This window comes from Colius striatus, chromosome 12 (assembly GCF_028858725.1).
Source record: "Colius striatus isolate bColStr4 chromosome 12, bColStr4.1.hap1, whole genome shotgun sequence".
Taxonomy (NCBI): Eukaryota; Metazoa; Chordata; class Aves; order Coliiformes; family Coliidae; genus Colius; species Colius striatus.
The window spans coordinates 23,698,533-23,716,560 of NC_084770.1; the positions used below are offsets into that span (position 1 = coordinate 23,698,533).

The 18,028-nt window shown below is 47.0% G+C and overlaps 1 protein-coding gene across 1 annotated transcript in view; it reads right to left on the reverse strand.

The window, feature by feature from the left end:
* The window catches only part of MED12L (mediator complex subunit 12L), a 124,073-nt gene that overhangs the window by 3,247 nt on the left and 102,798 nt on the right, over nucleotides 1-18,028 (reverse strand). Inside the window, exons 31-42 of the mRNA XM_062005483.1 lie at nucleotides 15,750-15,861; nucleotides 14,176-14,265; nucleotides 13,320-13,429; nucleotides 12,763-12,898; nucleotides 12,128-12,289; nucleotides 10,407-10,769; nucleotides 9,270-9,402; nucleotides 8,061-8,278; nucleotides 2,907-2,990; nucleotides 2,139-2,338; nucleotides 1,058-1,208; nucleotides 532-621 (exon numbers count right to left, since the gene is read on the reverse strand). Coding sequence (XP_061861467.1) covers nucleotides 532-621; nucleotides 1,058-1,208; nucleotides 2,139-2,338; nucleotides 2,907-2,990; nucleotides 8,061-8,278; nucleotides 9,270-9,402; nucleotides 10,407-10,769; nucleotides 12,128-12,289; nucleotides 12,763-12,898; nucleotides 13,320-13,429; nucleotides 14,176-14,265; nucleotides 15,750-15,861 — 1,849 coding nt within the window. The remainder of the gene's footprint in view (nucleotides 1-531; nucleotides 622-1,057; nucleotides 1,209-2,138; nucleotides 2,339-2,906; nucleotides 2,991-8,060; nucleotides 8,279-9,269; nucleotides 9,403-10,406; nucleotides 10,770-12,127; nucleotides 12,290-12,762; nucleotides 12,899-13,319; nucleotides 13,430-14,175; nucleotides 14,266-15,749; nucleotides 15,862-18,028) is intronic.

Sequence of the window (18,028 nt, forward strand, 5' to 3'; positions counted from 1 at the left end):
CAGTTTTGTGGGTGCCATTGTCTTCATGCAGCTCTGCTTCATGGCTAATGATTTAATTTGGAAGGATCTTCAAACAATAAACCCCATTTTCTCCCCAGTCTGTCAGCAGTACCACCTGAAAATCAAAGGCCTGAAGTCATCAGCAGTGCCATGTGCCACGACCGAAGGCAGGACCGGGGTCTGGTGGTGATGCAGCTGCCAACGGCCCCACGCCGGAGGAAGCCCGATGCGCTCACACACACATAGCACAAGCTGAAGTGCCAGCCAGTGCCTCCTCTCACTGCCAGGCAAAGGCTTTTCATAGTGTCACAGCAAAAGCCAGCTCCACCCGGAGCCTCAGCTGGACATGTTACCAGGGCTGCTGCCTGCAGGTGAAGGCAGATGCTGCCAGCATCAGGCACGGCTCGGGAGGAGGGCATTGCAGGCATCACGGCGGCATTGGCAGGCAGACGGTGATGGGGGAAGCTCACACAAACCCTCTCCCCAGGTTGCCTTTAAGTGACTAAACCCACCCTGTCACTGCCCTCATACCTCCTCAAAGTCGCCTCTGCTTACCAAAGGCTGCTGCGGCTGCACGGGCTGGAGATCGAGTGCCTGCGGCTGCCCCGGCTGCTGCTGCAACTGAAAGAAGGTAGGCATTGAGTACTAGTGACAACACACACATCGCCTCAGGGACTACTGAGCCAGGCAGTATGGCTCCTCATGACTGATTTCCAGCCCACAGCACTGGTTACTGGAGGCTCTACTTGTGAACTAAGCCTCACAGCTCTCCACTTCCATCATCAGCCACGTCAAGGCTGACAAGGAACACTGTTAATAGACCAAAAATATACTCAAAAGCTGGTATATGTAGTTTCACGTCAAAATACTTAGATAAAATACATTATCATTTGAAAAGAACTGGCACAGACAGCTATTTGTATAAATGAAAATATGCTCTGCTGATTGAGACTCGGGGATGTGTGGAGTGAGAGCATAATGCCATCCCCTGACACGGCCACGTCTGCACTGCCCTCTTGCCCTGAATGCCCTGGCCTCTGTGAGCCCAGTCCCTCACCTGGAACAGCCTCTGCTGCCGCATCTGCTGCTGTCGCTGCCTCACCTGCTCCGGAGGCAGCTGCACAGAGCTCAGGCCCGCATGAGGAGCTGTGGTCGATGCGCTCTCCAGTCCCACCCCGGCCAGGGAGCTTGGCTGCAAATGGCTCAGTCTGATCAGGGAAAAGAACAAATGGATTACACATCATCTACACATACAGCACAAGTTAGTCTGGGAGTATTCAGCTATAAGCTGTGACACTGGATTTCCACAGACGTAGAAGATGTTACATTTCACAGGTCAGATCACCCCGTGCTGAGTGTCCCCTCCCAGAGCTGCGGCAGAGGCACACTGGGCACGGTTTGACCACAGTTCCCCCCTGCCTTACTCCCTCTTTAATTTAAGCCTGTTTTTGGGGACCCACTCTACTGAACACATCTATTTGAAAGTGCCAAAATTACTGATTCAGTTAAGAGCAGAGTTGGACTTTGCTGGACTGTCAGGAAACAAATCCAACTCAAAACTGCTGTTGGAATCTCCCGTTTTCCACTTTCCTTACTCTGTAACACTCCTTTTCCCAGCTTTCTTTCCTGCTTCCTTTGCCTTCTGTTTCATTACATTTCTTGACCAACTGATCCTTCCTGTTTCTCATAGGCACTGCAGCCCACTGTACTTCCAAACTGAAGTCAGTTTAGTCTGTTCAGGCTTATGCAAGACTCATTTGCCTGCTGCTAGTTAAACTACCGAGTTGGTCTTGTGTTTTCTTGACAGGCTCTTTGCTAAACCTGGAATGTTTGTTGTTTAATACCACACATGTGTTTGTGTAATATGGACACCACATCTGTGTGCAGTGAAATAGGTCCAACAGCCACCTTTAAATGAATTCTTACGTCCCCTGAGTGCGCAGGACAACCGGGCCACAACGTGTGCCAAGACCAATGAAAACCAACAGATCAGTTATGAAAAACTGGAGGGAAACGGGAGAGAAAGGCATAATTCTTGCTACTTAAACCCAGCATCACCCTTGTCTCGATTAAGACGCTTTAAATAAATGTGTAGGCCTGTAAACCAAGCTGCCAGGGAAGCGAGACGCGAGGCTCACCGCTGGGGGCCGGCCAGGGGCTGTGTGTAGCCAGCGGGCTGCTGGCCGTACCCGCCGGGCTGCTGCAGCTGCCGCAGCCGCTCCATCAGCGCGGGGCCGCCGGGGGCTGCGGCGTAGGCGCGGGGGGCACAGGCTGGGGGCAGCCCCAGCCCTGCCGGCGGCACCGGCGTGCTGAACATCGTGTAGCCGTGCGGCAGGCTCTGCGGGGAGAATGACACACAGCTCAGCTGGTTTAACTGGCCAAGGCAGAGGAGGCCTCTGAGGAAGAGCCAAAGCCCCAACAGCTGGAGGCGAGGTGGTGAGATGCAGTGCTGCAGCCACGCACCAACACGAGAGTCCCCCACGGGACACGGTCACACACACAGGATGGGACCTGCATCTTCTCTGAGAGGCACTGAGTGAGGCTCTGCTCCCACCTCCATCCCTCTCTTTTCTTTGTCCCACACCCAAATCCAGGCACCAGAATGACCACAATCTAATAGTTACTGGTATCAATTCTATGATCACTACCTCACCAAAAAATTGGCCGAGTTTCAGGCTTCAAGCACGCTGAAGTACGTTTGCCTTTACCAGCAACGTTAGGAAAAACTGGGAAGTGACCATGTTAAAAACATTCAGAAGCTAAAGCATGCTGACACCACAAACATTCCCCGAGGAGGCCTCGCCATCAGCCTAAGCCCCACACACAAGGCACGTCCCCGGCACAGAAAAGGTGAAGGATCTCTGAAGGCAGCTTTATGCAGACACTCCCTGGGAGCAGCGCAGTACCTGTGCTTGCTGCAGCCCTGGGTACTGTGGAAGCTGGGGTCGGACTTGCGGAGTGAAGATTACAGCTTGGTCCATCGGCTGACCCTGAAAGACACAACGCCCATCAGACACGGCCTCCACGCTCCAAATAAGTCCAGCTGTGTCCTACAGAGTCATGGAGAGACTTGATCATCTCCTTCAACAACATTACTCAGTGCCACACTGCTGGCCTGGACATGCTCACAGGGAGGTGTAAGAATTGACTTTTGTGTGACTTCTGTGACACTGTAACCCTATGGCAGTGAAGACAGCCACTCACCCAGCAGGGGTCTTGCAGACACCCTTTAAAACAGGCCTTTGTGAAGGATTAGGATTAATGTTCTAGCTGTCAGTACAACCAGCAGACCTGCAGTTCAGCTGTTGTTTTGGATTGGGTTTAAAACTACGTGCATCCTCATGGACAGAGCTGAGGAACAAGCTGAGCTACCTACTGTGAACAGGAGTTGCTGAAGGAAGTCGTACAGCAGAGAGAAAGCTTTCCAGGTCCAGCTGATTCCATGCTGAGACCACCAGCTGCTGCGAGCGGGGCTTTAGCCACCCTGTACCTCGGGCAGAGGGAGGGCCCAAGAGGGCAAGGACAATATGCTGAAGCAGGGGCAGAGCTACCGAGGGCACCACAGGCTTGGCACACACTCCTTTTTCATTCCTTTCTTTCTACAGCTTTCTACAACAACCGGTGTCTTGAGCTATTCCCTGCAGTAACACAAACTGACTGGCAGGGCCTGGGGACATCAGCCTGCAGAGCGATGCTCCCTCTGCTAACCTGGCCTGCCTGACAGCAAAACTTGTCCGCCCATATCCATGCAGGGCAAACTGTCCCAAGCATAAGTTCTACGCTGGATTTGGCCTTAATTCTGTAAGGAAATCCTCAATAAGCAGCTGCAGGATCCCAGCAATACAGAATGGGCAGAGGGCCACACGAGTCGTGTCTCCGACCTTCTCCCCACACCTAATGTGTGCCGAAGCAGCGGAGAACAGCAGGGTGTGAGGCTCAGGGCAGCCTGTCCTGGCCAGGCAAGCACCACACACAAAACCAAGGAGGAACCATACACAAAAGGCTGTGGTCAGACAGGGACAGACACATTTGCTCCACAGCACACATGCTCGGGTGCTGGGCGCGTGCTCTGCCTTCCTGAGCAGCACCAGCAGATGTTCTGAACTCAGAGACTTCTCCCCCCAGGCATAACTTAGGAAAGAGTTAACTAAACATGCAAGCCCATTGCTGCAAGCCAGAACCATCCATGCAAGTCAAACACAAAACAGAGAAAAAGGAGAAAACCCCCAAACACTTTGATTCCATGCTGATGGAATGCTACAGCAACAGTGCTGTTCTCTTTGGTCTACTCACACCTTTAATGGAAGCAAAACTCACCTGCTTTTCCCTGTTAAGGTATGTGACCACAGTGTATTTGGGAGGAATTGTCTTTTCAAGGTGGTGCTGGGACTGGCAATGGTAGTTGCCATGGCACTAGGCTGATTTGACCCAAACTGACTAAATCTGACTTTGAAAGTAGGCTGTGAATCACCCGTGTGCAGAGAGGAGATGGTGATAGATTGGAGAGACCTCGCTGTACCCTCGCTGTGGATCTGTCTAGGTGTGTCTGACTCACTGCAAGGACAGGGATCTACACCCTGCCCTAACATACCACCAGTCACAACAGCAATGGTTGCACATCTATAAAATATGGACAATGTGGTAAGCAGCAAAGCCAGTTAAAAAAGCACCTTTTGCTTTGTCTTTCCAGTTAGTGCTTTGAACAACACTGCAGTTTCCCTAAGACAGGACCAATGCCCTGCAAATCAACTCTGAAACTGCATTTCCAATTAGTAACTGGAAAGCTTGCCAACATGGTATTAGGGATGAAACCTCATGCCATCACCACTTTTCCCCTGAAACAACTGATTTCTGTGAATAATTTAAGAGGCAAGTGTCAACTGTCATCTGGCTTGGAAGTACCAAACCGTGGTGGCTCTACAAACTGCACACCCTGCTGTGGCTCAGGAACAGCCACCAGGCAGTTTACTGTCCTGCTCAGAACAAACAAGAAGTGTTTTGGAAGCTACAGCTCGTGCAGCCCAGGGGAGGAGAGCTGTCCCTCCCCATCTGAGCCAGGCAGTCGCAGCAGGAACGCAGCAGCCACCCCTCCACATACACCGCCTCAGATCTACCGGGTAGCTAATCCTCCACAGCCAAAGACAACAGAAGAGGGGAAAAATGAATCAATGATGCAGTTATCAGAATATTTGTAAGATAAAAATATTCTATGTGTGCAAGTATATTTGCAGCCTTCCCACATGCAGTCACAGCACTACCGAGGCAAGAGGAGTGCCAGAGCAGATCATTCCCATCCGAAGCAGTGTGCAGCCTGTGTGTTGAGAGGGATGCATGTCCAAAGCAGAGTGTGCAGCCTGTGTATTGAGAGAGATGCATGTTTGTGTGAAAGGAAAAGTAACAAGAAGGTCACGATCTCAGAGTCGTTACCATTATGTTGTCAAAGCCATCCTGAAGGGATACAGCAGTGCTACAGACATCCTAAAGGAAAAGGACAGGGGAGAAAACAGCAAACAATACAGAGAACACACATGATTAGGCTCAGACTGTCAGTGGAGCAGTACAGCACCTTTGCAGAGCTCACCTGTATGCACTCAAAGACTGTTGGCCTTTAGGGATGCTAATAAGGTCCTTTTAGGTGGTGTTTATGCTAATAAACCTCAATACCCTTACAAAATTTATGAACAGAAATTCTTAATGGTGGAAAGGAGTCCTTGCCATCCACAGGAGCCTCCTCATTCTGAACATAATACTCAACAATTTCTTAACAAGTCATAGTTCCTAAAGACTCTACACCATAGCTCTTTGTTTTCAAGAGCACAGCAGGTATGGCACAGCACCAAGGGCAGAGTCCTTCTGGACTGATTTTAGACAACTGTCCACACCAGTGCCAGTGATCTCAGGCTGATCAGGTGATTTCATTCTGCAGCTACAGAAACTTAAAAACCAAAGCAGAAACCTTCTGGAGTAAATGGGAAACAAAGGGTTGGATTGGATACAAAGGCTCTGCTTTGACTTTGCTCAGGCAGTTTAACTTACACTGACCTACTGCTGAAATGCAACAGCGCTGAGTAGCACAGCTGACTGAAGAACACCCAGCATGTGTTGGACATTAACTGAAACAGGCATCTAACCTGCATTGCTGAATTCTGGTGCTGCTCTTACACTGCAAAAGTTCGACCCAAACTTTATGCAAAAGTTCACCACAGACACCTTACTAATCTTACTCAGGCATAGATTCCTGCCTTCATGACAAGCTTAGTCTCTCAGTGACAATCTGTCTATGCAGCACTGTGGAGCAGAAGTTAACCATTGCTCTTAACACCTCACTGTCCCTGTTTGGAACCAAAAGAGGAATGTAATAGTGTTAAACAACAGCATTTCTTAAATGTGAGACTGAAGTCTTACTTTGGATTACCAGTTACTACTTTTTGATCCATCTAGCCATAAGGAGTAATTATCATTTGTTTACTCAAAGCTCTTACTTTATACTATCACAGAAATTGAAACCCAGTCAGACCCAACATTAAACCAGTGAGATACTGCCTAATGTAAGAAATACCATCAGGTTTCTCTGAAATAAGAAGTGATGGCTCACTGCAGGGCCCAGTCCCCCAACCTCTACCTCTTAGGGTACCTAAGCCTTGGTACTAAGCCTATGGGACACCAACGAGGCAGTAAATATTCACTGTGCCACTGACAAGATCAAACACACATATAGAGCTTTGGGGGGATTTTTTTTTAAGGTAAAAGACAACACACATGCAGGGAAAGCCCAGCTTCACAATTATGAACAGTCCATGGAAAACTACTGTAGCCCATCAGCAATCTAAGCCCTACAGAGGGCTTTGCATGCCTCACAGCAGAGCCTGAAAGGTGGGGAAGATAATGAGGGAGCTGCAACAAAACAGAGATAGCAAGGATAAGTTATGAGGATCCTTGCTGAAAATGTTGACTATTTTGAGCAAAGAGGGCACACCACAGAGTCTGAAGGCAAGACAGCATAAGGGTACAGAACACCTTTCATACGAGGAAAGGCTGTGGGAACTGGGGCTGATTAGTCTGGAGAAGAGGAGACTGAGGGGGGATCTTATTAACATTTACCAATATCTAAAGGGTGGGTGTCAGGAGGTTGGGACATCCCTCTTTTCTATAGTAGATAGTAACAGGACAAGGGGTGATGGGATGAAGCTGGAACACAAAAAGTTCCACTTAAACATAAGAAAAAACTATTTCACTGTGAGAGTGACGGAGCCCTGGCACAGGCTGCCCAGAGGGGTTGTGGAGGCTCCTTCCTTGGAGGTGTTCAAGACCCACCTGCACATGTTCCTATGTGACCTGATCTAGGAGAACCTGCTTCTGCAGGGGGTTGGACTAGATGATCTCTAAAGGTCCCTTCTAACCCCTACCATTCTATGATTCTAAGGGCAATGTAATCTGTGCTGCAGTGAGGGTAAGAACCGGTACAGAAGGACTTCAAAATGAAGGTTAAAAGTTACTGGGTTAACGTCAACCACTGCACATGCACTGCTGATTATCTGGGATCCAACATCCCATCTTCTGCTCCTTTGACATCAATTCACAAGCAGTCTGTCTGCAGCCATCCTCCCATAGCTATCTCAGGCTCCAAAGGGTGTTGCACAACAGCCATGTGTGGCTTGGCACACAGGAGCTGTGCTCTGCAAAACTGCTCAGAGAAGAAATACCAGCTATTTCTGGAGAACACGAGTGTCTGTGTGCACAGGATGGAAATGGCTCCTGCTGGACTTCCTGGCTTTTTCATGGTGCAGAGCATGGCCCTGCCTCTGCTGCCTACCTGCAGAGTAGGTATGAAAGCTATGAAAGCCTCTGTCACACACCAGGCAGCAAGAACATCACCAAAACCTGATTTTATGAAACACAGGAAAAATAGAAGGGGCTGAGACACCAAAGGGCAAATGAAGTTTAAAGGAAATGGCCCTGGTTAAGCAATATTTGGGGAATTACGGTAAATGTAAATATAACCTGGCTCCCCGCTGGGTCAGCCCACGCAGGGCTCTGCAGAGCTGGGGGTTTGGACAAACCTGTTGGAGAGCACGGGCCTGTGCTTGCTGCCTGAGGAGCCGCTGCTGCTGCTGCTCTTGCTGCAGGAGTTTCATCTGGAGCAACTGCTGCTGAGGCATGAGTGCATGGAGAGAGGGGGGCTGCACGATGGTGCCGGAGCGCCGCTGCAGCATGTTCGACAGGGCTTGCTTCGTGTTCGTGGGAACAAAGGAGCCTGTCGGGTCCAGCCTGGAACCACCTGGAAACCACCCAAAACACAAACATGTTCTATGCCTTCCCTAAGAGCACATGGTGCAGATCACTGCTAATTCACCAGCTCCTGCTCGGTTAGCTTCACATTAACGATGACAAACTTCCCCCTGCAGAGGCAGACAGGGAACTGGACTGAACCAGATTACTGACCCGAAAAATTAAAAGGGCAAAGTAACTTTGAAGACTGCCACTTGTGAATAAGAACAAGAAACAAACAGCTGTGGGGCTGTTGCATGTTCTACGGCACATAAAACATTCGACTGCTGCTGATGAACAGAAGTTGCCTGTCAGATCAAAAGCATGATAGGAACAGCTCATTATGTCAAGACAATTTTCCAAAGGGATGGCAGTAACTTTTGCACTCTATGCTATTTGATAAAGAATATGTGCCTGTGTGTCAGACTTACAAAGGTCATCTTATACATTTGGGTTGGAAATCAGCACTTCTTTAAAGCTTTTTAGTTGCTGTCTGGAATACTCTGGAGCCTTTTACAAACTTAAACAGCAGATCTGGTTGTAGGTGGAGTTTCAGAAAAGAACAATTAATGTAAATGGGACAAAACTTCTCCTGCAGAATATCTGAGGTGGACACAACAAACTGCTGTCCCCTGACAGCGAGGCAGTGCTGTGTTACCTGGGCACACGCTGACTGCAAGGAACAAAACACTCCTACAAAACATTAAGCACGTATCACAAAAGCTGATACAAAGTGAGCCCACGGATGGATTTGCTCCATCCAGCAAACGTTGCTTTAGCCACCGTATTTCTTGAGATGAATCAAAGAAGAAATAACCCAAAGGTCACTCGGTCCTTTTGATCATTCCTCTCCTATTCCAGTCCTCACTCAACTCCTACCAGCTTTCCTACACTCTCATCACAGAAGGCCCTTCTCGCTTATCTACCACAAAAAGTTGAATAGGTTAGAAGTTTAGTTAGAAGCTAATGAAGAGTGTTACCAGGTGACTGCAGGGCTGTACCTGTCGGGAGCGGCGGCCCCGGCCCCAGCACGCTGTACCCCCACAGCCCCGGCTGCGGCGGCGGCGGCAGCAGCTGAGAGGCGACCGGCGAGTACGCGGCAGGCACTCTGTAGAAGCTGTTCTGTGGGTACTCCTTAAAACAGACAGTAAAAGTCAGTGTTGCTGACATTCATACCTTACTAACTCATCAATAATGACAATTTTCCTACTAAATTATTAAAGGACGGAGACAGTTCCCATTGTCATTTGCAAGGATGTAAAAACCAGACCGAGTCTCAGGCTGCCCACAGGTAATTAACACTAACAACTTCATACACACACACCACACACTTTCACCTTATCTGCAGACTATAATTAGGTAAAGCACGAGGACAGCTTACTGTATCAGTGTATGAATAACAGGAAGAGTTTAACTGAAACATCAAAAAGGCTAGAAAATGATCTTAAAATTAAAGCCACTTCAGCTGCAACACATTGACAGATTATCTGGACGCTGCCAGAACACCACTCCATGTACAACAGGTCTGAATACACTGGCAGCAGCATGAGAGGATGTACATAGAATGTTGCTTTTGGAAACACACAGTGTTCTTTGGGTGGTGCCAGGCGTGTTTATCAAACCTTTGCTTGAAGTGATTCTTCAGCTTAGGAACCCAGATCTCAAAAACCAGTAAAAACCAGGAGGAAAGCATCTCAGAAACCAGAACAAACCACACAGTAGAAGAGTTTATCTGTGTGAAAGAGCCTCTTTCAACTCGGTTCCCGTTTAACTGGGACCTGGGTTTAAACCAGAATGTTTGCTCTCAATACAATTTGAACAGAAGGAATTACAGAAATCAGTACAAATAACAACAACTTTACACCAGGAAGAGAAAGCACACACAGAACCTGAAGAATGTTTAGTAAGACCCAGTCTAGCATATTTCACACAACACGTGAGGTGCTAAGCACAGTGAGTTACACTGAGCTCTATTTGATAGAGAACTACCTTCCTTCTGACCACCTCCATTTGCTCCCTTTATTAGGACCCGCTCCTTGAGGTGCAGGACAATTCCTGAAGGTAGCTAAGACAGCACCATGTACATCAGATGCTTTGGTGAGGTACTTTGAGTTTTGTTTGGAGCACCAACTACTTACATCAGCCCTTGAGCTTGACTTTGACTTGCGCTTCCTGCCCTTTGTTTTCTTCTCATCGTCCCCGGCAAGTTTTCCCTGATCTGAGTGCTCTCCTGGCTTTCTTTCTGGTTCCTGAGACACAGGTGTGGTGGGCTCTTCCTCCTCCTCCTCTGGAGGAAGGGGCAAGGGCTCGAGGTAGTAACTCCGTGGCTTGGGTTTGGTGTGCATGTGGTACAGAAGGAGATGCTGCTGCTCCTCATATTTGATCACTTTCCTGTCGACACGAACTGTACCAAACCACGCCCAGGAGAGAGGAGCGGGATTTTTATGACCTTCAAATAAATCCCAAGGGGACACCTTTTGTTTTGTTGAAACCTGAAGACCCTGTTTCAGAATAAAAGGGAAGTTAGTATTTGCAGAAAGTTCTGGAAGCTGCTAGGGCAGCTCATTTGCTTTTGTACATTGCTATGTGAGTAAGAAAAACCCAGTACAGATTTTTTTCCCTTCCACAAAATGTACCAAATGCCTACTGGTGGGATTTTAACCTCTAGCCAAGGCTGTCACTAGGTAAAAGCAATTGTATTTCTACAGTACCATTTGCTATGCTAAAAATCTCAAGTTCAATTTGCCATATTTTGGAGGAAAGGTGAAAAACTGGTAACCTGCTAATACCCTTGCTAAAAATGTACACATCCAGATGAAGGGAGAAGACATAAGCATCATTTCACAGAAAAATGCCTACTCAATCTGCAGGATGAAAAGCTCTATCCTTCTCCTTCCAATAAATTCACTTTAAAAAATATGCATCCCTTTGTCTTCCCAGAAAATCCAAACCAGCTCAGACACATCCCTCTGGCTTTTCTTCCTGTCTTTTGTAAGCAGAATCACCCTTCAGCTTCCTCCTAGCAAGTAACAGGTCAAAAGGTTCCCAGCCCAAGCAAGCTCTCAAATGAAGGGCTCTGCTTGAAAAGCAAATACTTTTGTAAGAGCTTCTGCTGTCCAGCTCCAAGCCAAATGTAATTTCCTTTTTGGCAACTTTGGAGGAGCCGGTATGGGTCAGGACCTGGTGTTGCAAAACTGAGCCAGCTGATGTCAATGCTCCTGGTGGCAGTTACTGACCCACACACCAGGGATTCATCAGCAAACACCCCCACGGAGCGTTCACCAAACCAGAGACTGAAACCATACCCAGCCTCTCCAGGTTGTGTGAGTGGCATAAACCCGTTTCCTTTTCTGATGCACATCTATCTCCAGCCCTGAGACCCGCTGTCTGAGGCAGCTCAGGGAGGGGAGGATGGCATGGCTGCGGGTGCCAGTGCCTGCCCCACGGCACCCCAGGCTGCTGTGTGCCTCCAGCTGAATACATACCCAGGAGCTGTCACATGCAGCACACAAATGAAAACTGGGCAAGAGGATTTGGAACAGAAATACATTTGATACCGAGAAGACGGTTCATCGTTTGCGTCTGTTTTCAAGGGCACGACTGGACAAGCCCAGCACTCCTCACTTGTGGCATCACTGCTCATAGAAAGGCTGCCTGTTGGAAGGAGACTGCACTGCTGGGGCTGAAGCTTTGGAGGTGACTGAGTGAGCTTTAGAAAGCTGCCCAACAGCAGAAGCCCAACACTTGTGTGGAACTGCACACCAACACACGTCCTGTATGAGCTGTACCCATTCACTTCCATGTCTTATGCTTCCAAACCCATGGAGACACTGAGATGGAAGCCCCTGGTGATTCTTGCCTGTTTCTTATCGATGGAGTCAAACCCTGCGATTTTGTTCCCCTTGGTGTCAATCAGGGATCCCATCGGCTCACACGTGATGATGTCACACGTCTGCTTGGGCAGCGGGAGCAGCTGCCGAACCTTGTCGATGCTCTCTGAGCGCTTGTCCCCCAGCTCTTTCTAGAGAATAAACACGTCAGTCAATCAAGCAGGAAAGAAGGGGAAAAAGAGAAACATTGCACTTCTTTCACTATTAGGAAATGTCCAGTGGCTGGACTAATCATTTCCTTCTGCTTCTACTATATTTAAACAACGGGCTTTGCAAGGGATTTGGGGTTTTTTTTAAGGACATAAGTCATTTTTTCATCTCTTGTTCAAACAGAAGGTAGAAAACACTCAATACAAAGTTACTTTTATTCATGTTTGAGACACCAGATGTCTTGGAGGGTCTCTAATTTAATATGAAGAAAAGACTCCTTCCCACCCCCACATGCCTCTATGCTTATTTTCACCTTTTTCCTATTACTATCATTGTTTTGGTCTTTCCTCTTGTTCTAAGAAGCCTCCCCAGACACTAGAAACTATGGGATTAAAAGATGAGCATCAAATGTGACTCAAAAGAAATGCTGAAAATTCCAGGACACAACACTTACTTTTAGTTTTTTCACTAAGTTCATGTAAGCCCTTTTGTTCTCCTCGGGCCCTCCCTGGGAAGCGTTTGACAAGTCGGACGCAAGCGTGCCATTGATGAGGACGCCCAGCATATCCAGCACAGTTGTGAACAGTTCACTGGGAGCAGAAACAAGCATTACCCTGAGGAAATATCCATTGCCAAGAGATCTGGGGACAGATATTCACAGCAAAGGCCACAAATGCAGCTCTTCAGGCAAGCCAGGGCTGTCTGAGCCCCATACATGCAGGTGGACTGTCAGGGTTTACACACAATCCTCACTCCAAAGCCCAGCTCAGAGCCACTGCCTGCACGAGTTGCTAACAGACAGGCATTAGGAACTCCAGGCTCAGGTACATTTGCTGGGGAAGGGTGTAAACTGTGGCTGTGGTGCCTTCCCAAACAGGGAGCTCCCCAGCCAAGCCCCATGCTGAGCAGGTAAGGTACATGCAATCCAACATGTAACAGTAACAAACATGCAATCCAAATGAAGGAGCACTATGGACAAGAGTTAAGCTTGTTTATATAGTGCAGACCTACTTGTTGGTCTGCATGTCAACAGTTCCTGATGTGATTATCTGGAGGAGCAGGAGTGCCCAGTCCGTTGTCCACTGGGTACTCCTCTGCACAGTGTCAAACATGCCCCCGACCTGCAAAACAACACAGCAGACAGTGAGGCTCTGAGTGTGTGCTCACAGGGGCACACTGCCCTCCTTATACAGATTGCTTGGGGAAAAACCTGCATGCTGAATGCCATCTTGAAGTGCTGCCTTGAAATAACTTTCTCTCCCCACCCAATCTCCCAGCAAAAAGATTCCCCTAAGAAAGAACTATAGATAAGCAAAATATGATCACACTGCTCCTTCAGTTTCACATTCTCATCTTCGTGTTTGATGGGACAAATTGAAGTCTGTGAAAAAACTCTCAGAACTGACAAAGTGTTGAATTAAAACTTCCTAGTTATCACTTTCCTCCCACATCCCAAAATTATGACAATAATGCCCAGCGCAAAGAGAGAAAAACCAGTCTGAAGAGCACTGTGGCATTGACTGAAAATGAAACCTGCTAAAAGATATACTTTACCCTCTGAACAGTTTGTCACTATCTGTACCAGTGCAGTAAGATACTGTGAAACAAGCTTTGGCTTTGAGAGGAGACATTTTGCCAAAACTCATCCTTCAAAGGACCAAGTTGCAGCAATACAGTCGCCTGCAGGCTGCAAGTCCCATTAGCCCCATGCCAGCGGGGGTGTCTCATGCCTGGGCCTGAGGGCCTCTCTCAGCTGAGAGCTCTTGGGGTCTGGTCCCTGTGGTGCCCTCTTGCTCCTTACCACCTACTCCACAGTAGTTGCTACATCTTTTTGTATCATCAGAGTAAGCACATTAGCTCTCCTTACCAAGTTAAGACGAAGCTGTAGGGCTTCGTGCATCATTTGCCTGGCTTTAACATCATCCTGGTACCGTTCCTCTCTCCAGTTACTAAGGATCTAGGAAAAAGCATTTGATTAAGGTTGCCTTCTTCCTGTAAAGGAATGTTCTCCCTTTAAGTATTTGTGACCATTATCTATAAGAAATCATAACAGACTGTTAACCTTCCCGTCCTCATTTCTCTTTAAGGCTTAGAGCAGATGATGCAAACTAGTTGGGAAATAATGGGTTTGTAAAGAGCTGCTATCAATTGCTGTGGCAAAAAGAAAATGAGCAGCTTTGTTATGTATTTATTAAAAACACTCTTTCAAATACCCTATTCAACTGTTCACCAGAGGCAAGTAAATAATCTCTTGCAATGGATGTAGAGTTCCAACAGGACCTGGTGGGACCTCAGTAACACAAGTATTTAAAAGGGGCATGTCAAAGAGGATGGGGGGGACACTTTTTACTGTAGTGTCCAGTAGCAGGACAAAGGTTAATGGACAAAAGCTGGAACACAAAAAGTTCCACTTAAACAGAAGGAGAAAGTCCTTTGGTGTTGAGGTGAGGGAGCCCTGGCCCAGGCTGCCCAGGGAGGGTGTGGAGGCTCCTTCTTGGGAGGTTTCCAAACCCACCTGGACACGTTCCCGTGCCCCCTGAGCGAGGGGAACCTGCTTGAGCAGGGGGTTAGACTTGATGATCTTTAGAGGTCCCTTACAACCCCCACCATTCTGTGATCTCCGGATGAGAAACAACCAGAATCTTAGGGAACCTGGATCTGCTGCATTTCAGGGGAGAGCCCATACAAGAAAAGGCAATCCCAAGTGGTAGTAACATCAGGGGGGGAAAAAAACAACAAAAGAATGAGTTTATCCAGGACATGGACACATGTCACAGCCTGGACCTGAGCTGAGAGGCAATATGAGGAAACACTGGCCCTACAGGTACCGATTTTCATTGTCGCAGTAATTCACAGGAACAGACAGAAAAAAGGAAACATGCACTCACTGCACTGAGCACTGTATATGTTCATTTTAAAGGCAGTCTATTGCAGGCTAGAACATGAACCAGATGGGAGCAAGAAGTCTAGAGCAGAATCTGCAGAGCGTGTGAGTAAGCACAAGTGAACCAAAGGAAGGGCTGTGGGCAACGGGCCAGTGTGGGACATCAATATTCGGTTTTAAAATACAAACAACTCTTACTCTGCACCAGCTGAATCTGTACCAGCTGGAGAAGGGTTCTCCTAAGGAAGGAAAGGTTTTTATTTACAAAAAACTCTTTATGATCAAGCTAGAGACTGAGGAGACTGTTCCTCTCAGGACAAACACTTCTGTTGTTTTTCCTGGGAAGAACTGACATCAGACTCAAGTTCATTACATTTCCCTGTAACAATTTTAAAAAAAGAGATGCATTCACTCTCAAAACAGAGCAAACACCTCCCCATTCCTCCTGACTTGGACTGCTCCTTTTGGCACAAGGTTTTACACCATGGTATACTCGTAAAACTGATGACACATACGAGGTCTAACAAAGGGTGCTCACGGTTATGTGCTTGTTTTACCTGATTAACTTGATTCTGCAGTGATGTTAGAAGCCCTTCCCGTTGCTCATCCTGTCCCTTAAGGCAAGTAAGTACCAATGAAAGGAAAGGCTGCTGACTCAAGAGAGACATGCTTGAAGAGAGGCAAACACAGCAGTCAATTAGTGAAGTTATTTTGATACTTCCTATCCTCACTCCCTTCCCTGCTTTGTCTATCATTTTTTTCTCCTGGCAGGGGCATTGCCCTCATCTCTGACTGTTTCTGTTTTAGTAAATTAAAGCCTTGCCAGATAAGTTAAAAGAACATGCACATAAGAAGGCAGAGCACCAGTCAGTAAAAACACACCTATTACGCAAGTCACTACTGAGAATCCACCCAGCTCGGGGCATCGAAGGACCAGGAATTACATGGGCACATGGAGGCTCGACTCAGAAACAGAACCTGTTATTTTAACACTACTTTGACCAGCCAGGGCTGTAATTTTAGTGGAGATTAGGCAGCTACAGTTTCTAATCCATGTCAGTGGTCTGAAGTGTATCCTAATTAAGTGTCCCTTAAACTGACTAGAATGACAGCTGCCTAAACTGCACTCAGGTTCTAACCTGGACTCATTGTAAGTGAAGTGAGCTGCAGCTGTAGCTGCTTGGAGGGGACACACTGTACCAGTGCAAGGGCTTTCAGATGGTTTGGGTTGGTTTATTTTTTAAGATGAATATGCATCCACTATAAACATAAAATTAAGACAGACTGAAAGAAATATACCAAGATGAATCTGGAAGTATAACATGAGAAGCAGAAGAGAAGCTAAAAATGCTTTTGAGTAACAGCTCATGCAATGATTTTTGCAGCTTTAGGGATATAAGCTCCTAGAAAACTACATCCATCTGTAAACACAACATAAACACACGTCCACACTTATACCTGTGTATTTGTTGCAAGTATTCATTTCAGCAGGGATTTGTGTTTGGCATTTAACTTGATTTCAACAATTTATTTGACAATGAGAGGGGTAAGCCAGAAATTCTGCATTTTCAACAGCCATGTTAAACTGGGATTTTTCAGCCTTTAGGAACGTGGCAGAAACCCCACTTCACTTCCTCATTAAATTCAATAAGAGAGATTTACTGTTTGCAGGACAGTTATTATTGCAGCTCCTATCCCACTACACAAAGTTTCATGCTTTCCCACAGGATCATGGGTTTTGTCACTCACAGAGTGGTACAGTTTGTTTTCCATCAAGGAGAGATTGAAAAGCTTCAAAAAGCACACAATGAAGCACTTTACTGTTTTAACTAGAACAACTTTGTAAATGCTTTTAATTCTGCACACATGAACCACTACAGAGGAAGAGCTTGACAGTTTCTATAGGCATTTTATTTAGGCTTTGAAAGAGGCCTGGTTTAGATTTTCTATACTAGATCTCTCCTGTAGGGAAAGAAACGGAAGGCAGAGAGAGGTTCCACATTCCCTTCTACTGATGTAAGCAGAATGAGAGACAGTGAGTAATGGGCAAGTGCTGCAATGCTCAGAAACACCTAATGAAGAGATTCGGGAAAGCAGGATGTCTTCTATCTAGCAACAGATCAAGCAGGTATTACAAGTGAATTAGAAGGATGAGGAAGAGACGGATTCATAAAGCTAACACCAAGCACATGTGTCTCAAAACACAGCAAATGGAACTCTACAGGTCGGTACATCACACAAGAAGCTTCTCAAAGCAAGAGCCCAGATGGACTAGGAAGGCCCAGCACAGCCCAGAGTTATGGACATACTGCATTTACAGAAAGTAGTTGAAGAAAGCAAACACATCATCTAACTTTCAAGGGAAAATAAGCTAGGTGGAAGAGGCTGGAAAACAGCAATAGAGTGGAAAGGCAACAGTAAAGTCCCAGTCAATACATGCAACAGAGGTTTACACAAGTACTATGAAGTGGCAAAGCCCAATTACAGGCCAGGACAATGACACTGCAGGAGCAACAGCAAAAGGGATCAAAAAGGCAATGCACGGTGGTGATGCACAAGAACAAGAGCCATACGGTAGGAGCACAGACAACAATCAAATACCACAGCCTTTAGGAAGAGATGTGCTTCCTTGAATAACTACACTTCGGAAGAGCTTCACAAAAAGAAAGAAGGTTGGTATTTGGAGATAAGAGAGATTGTTGTGTGCAGCATTCACTGGGATCCCTATTGTAACTCTGAGAAAGTACAAACAAATTATAGGCAGTGTGGGAGAATGTTCTACTGAAGGAAAAGTCAATAACCATGAAGCCATTACAATTCTCATGCAGTTTGACAG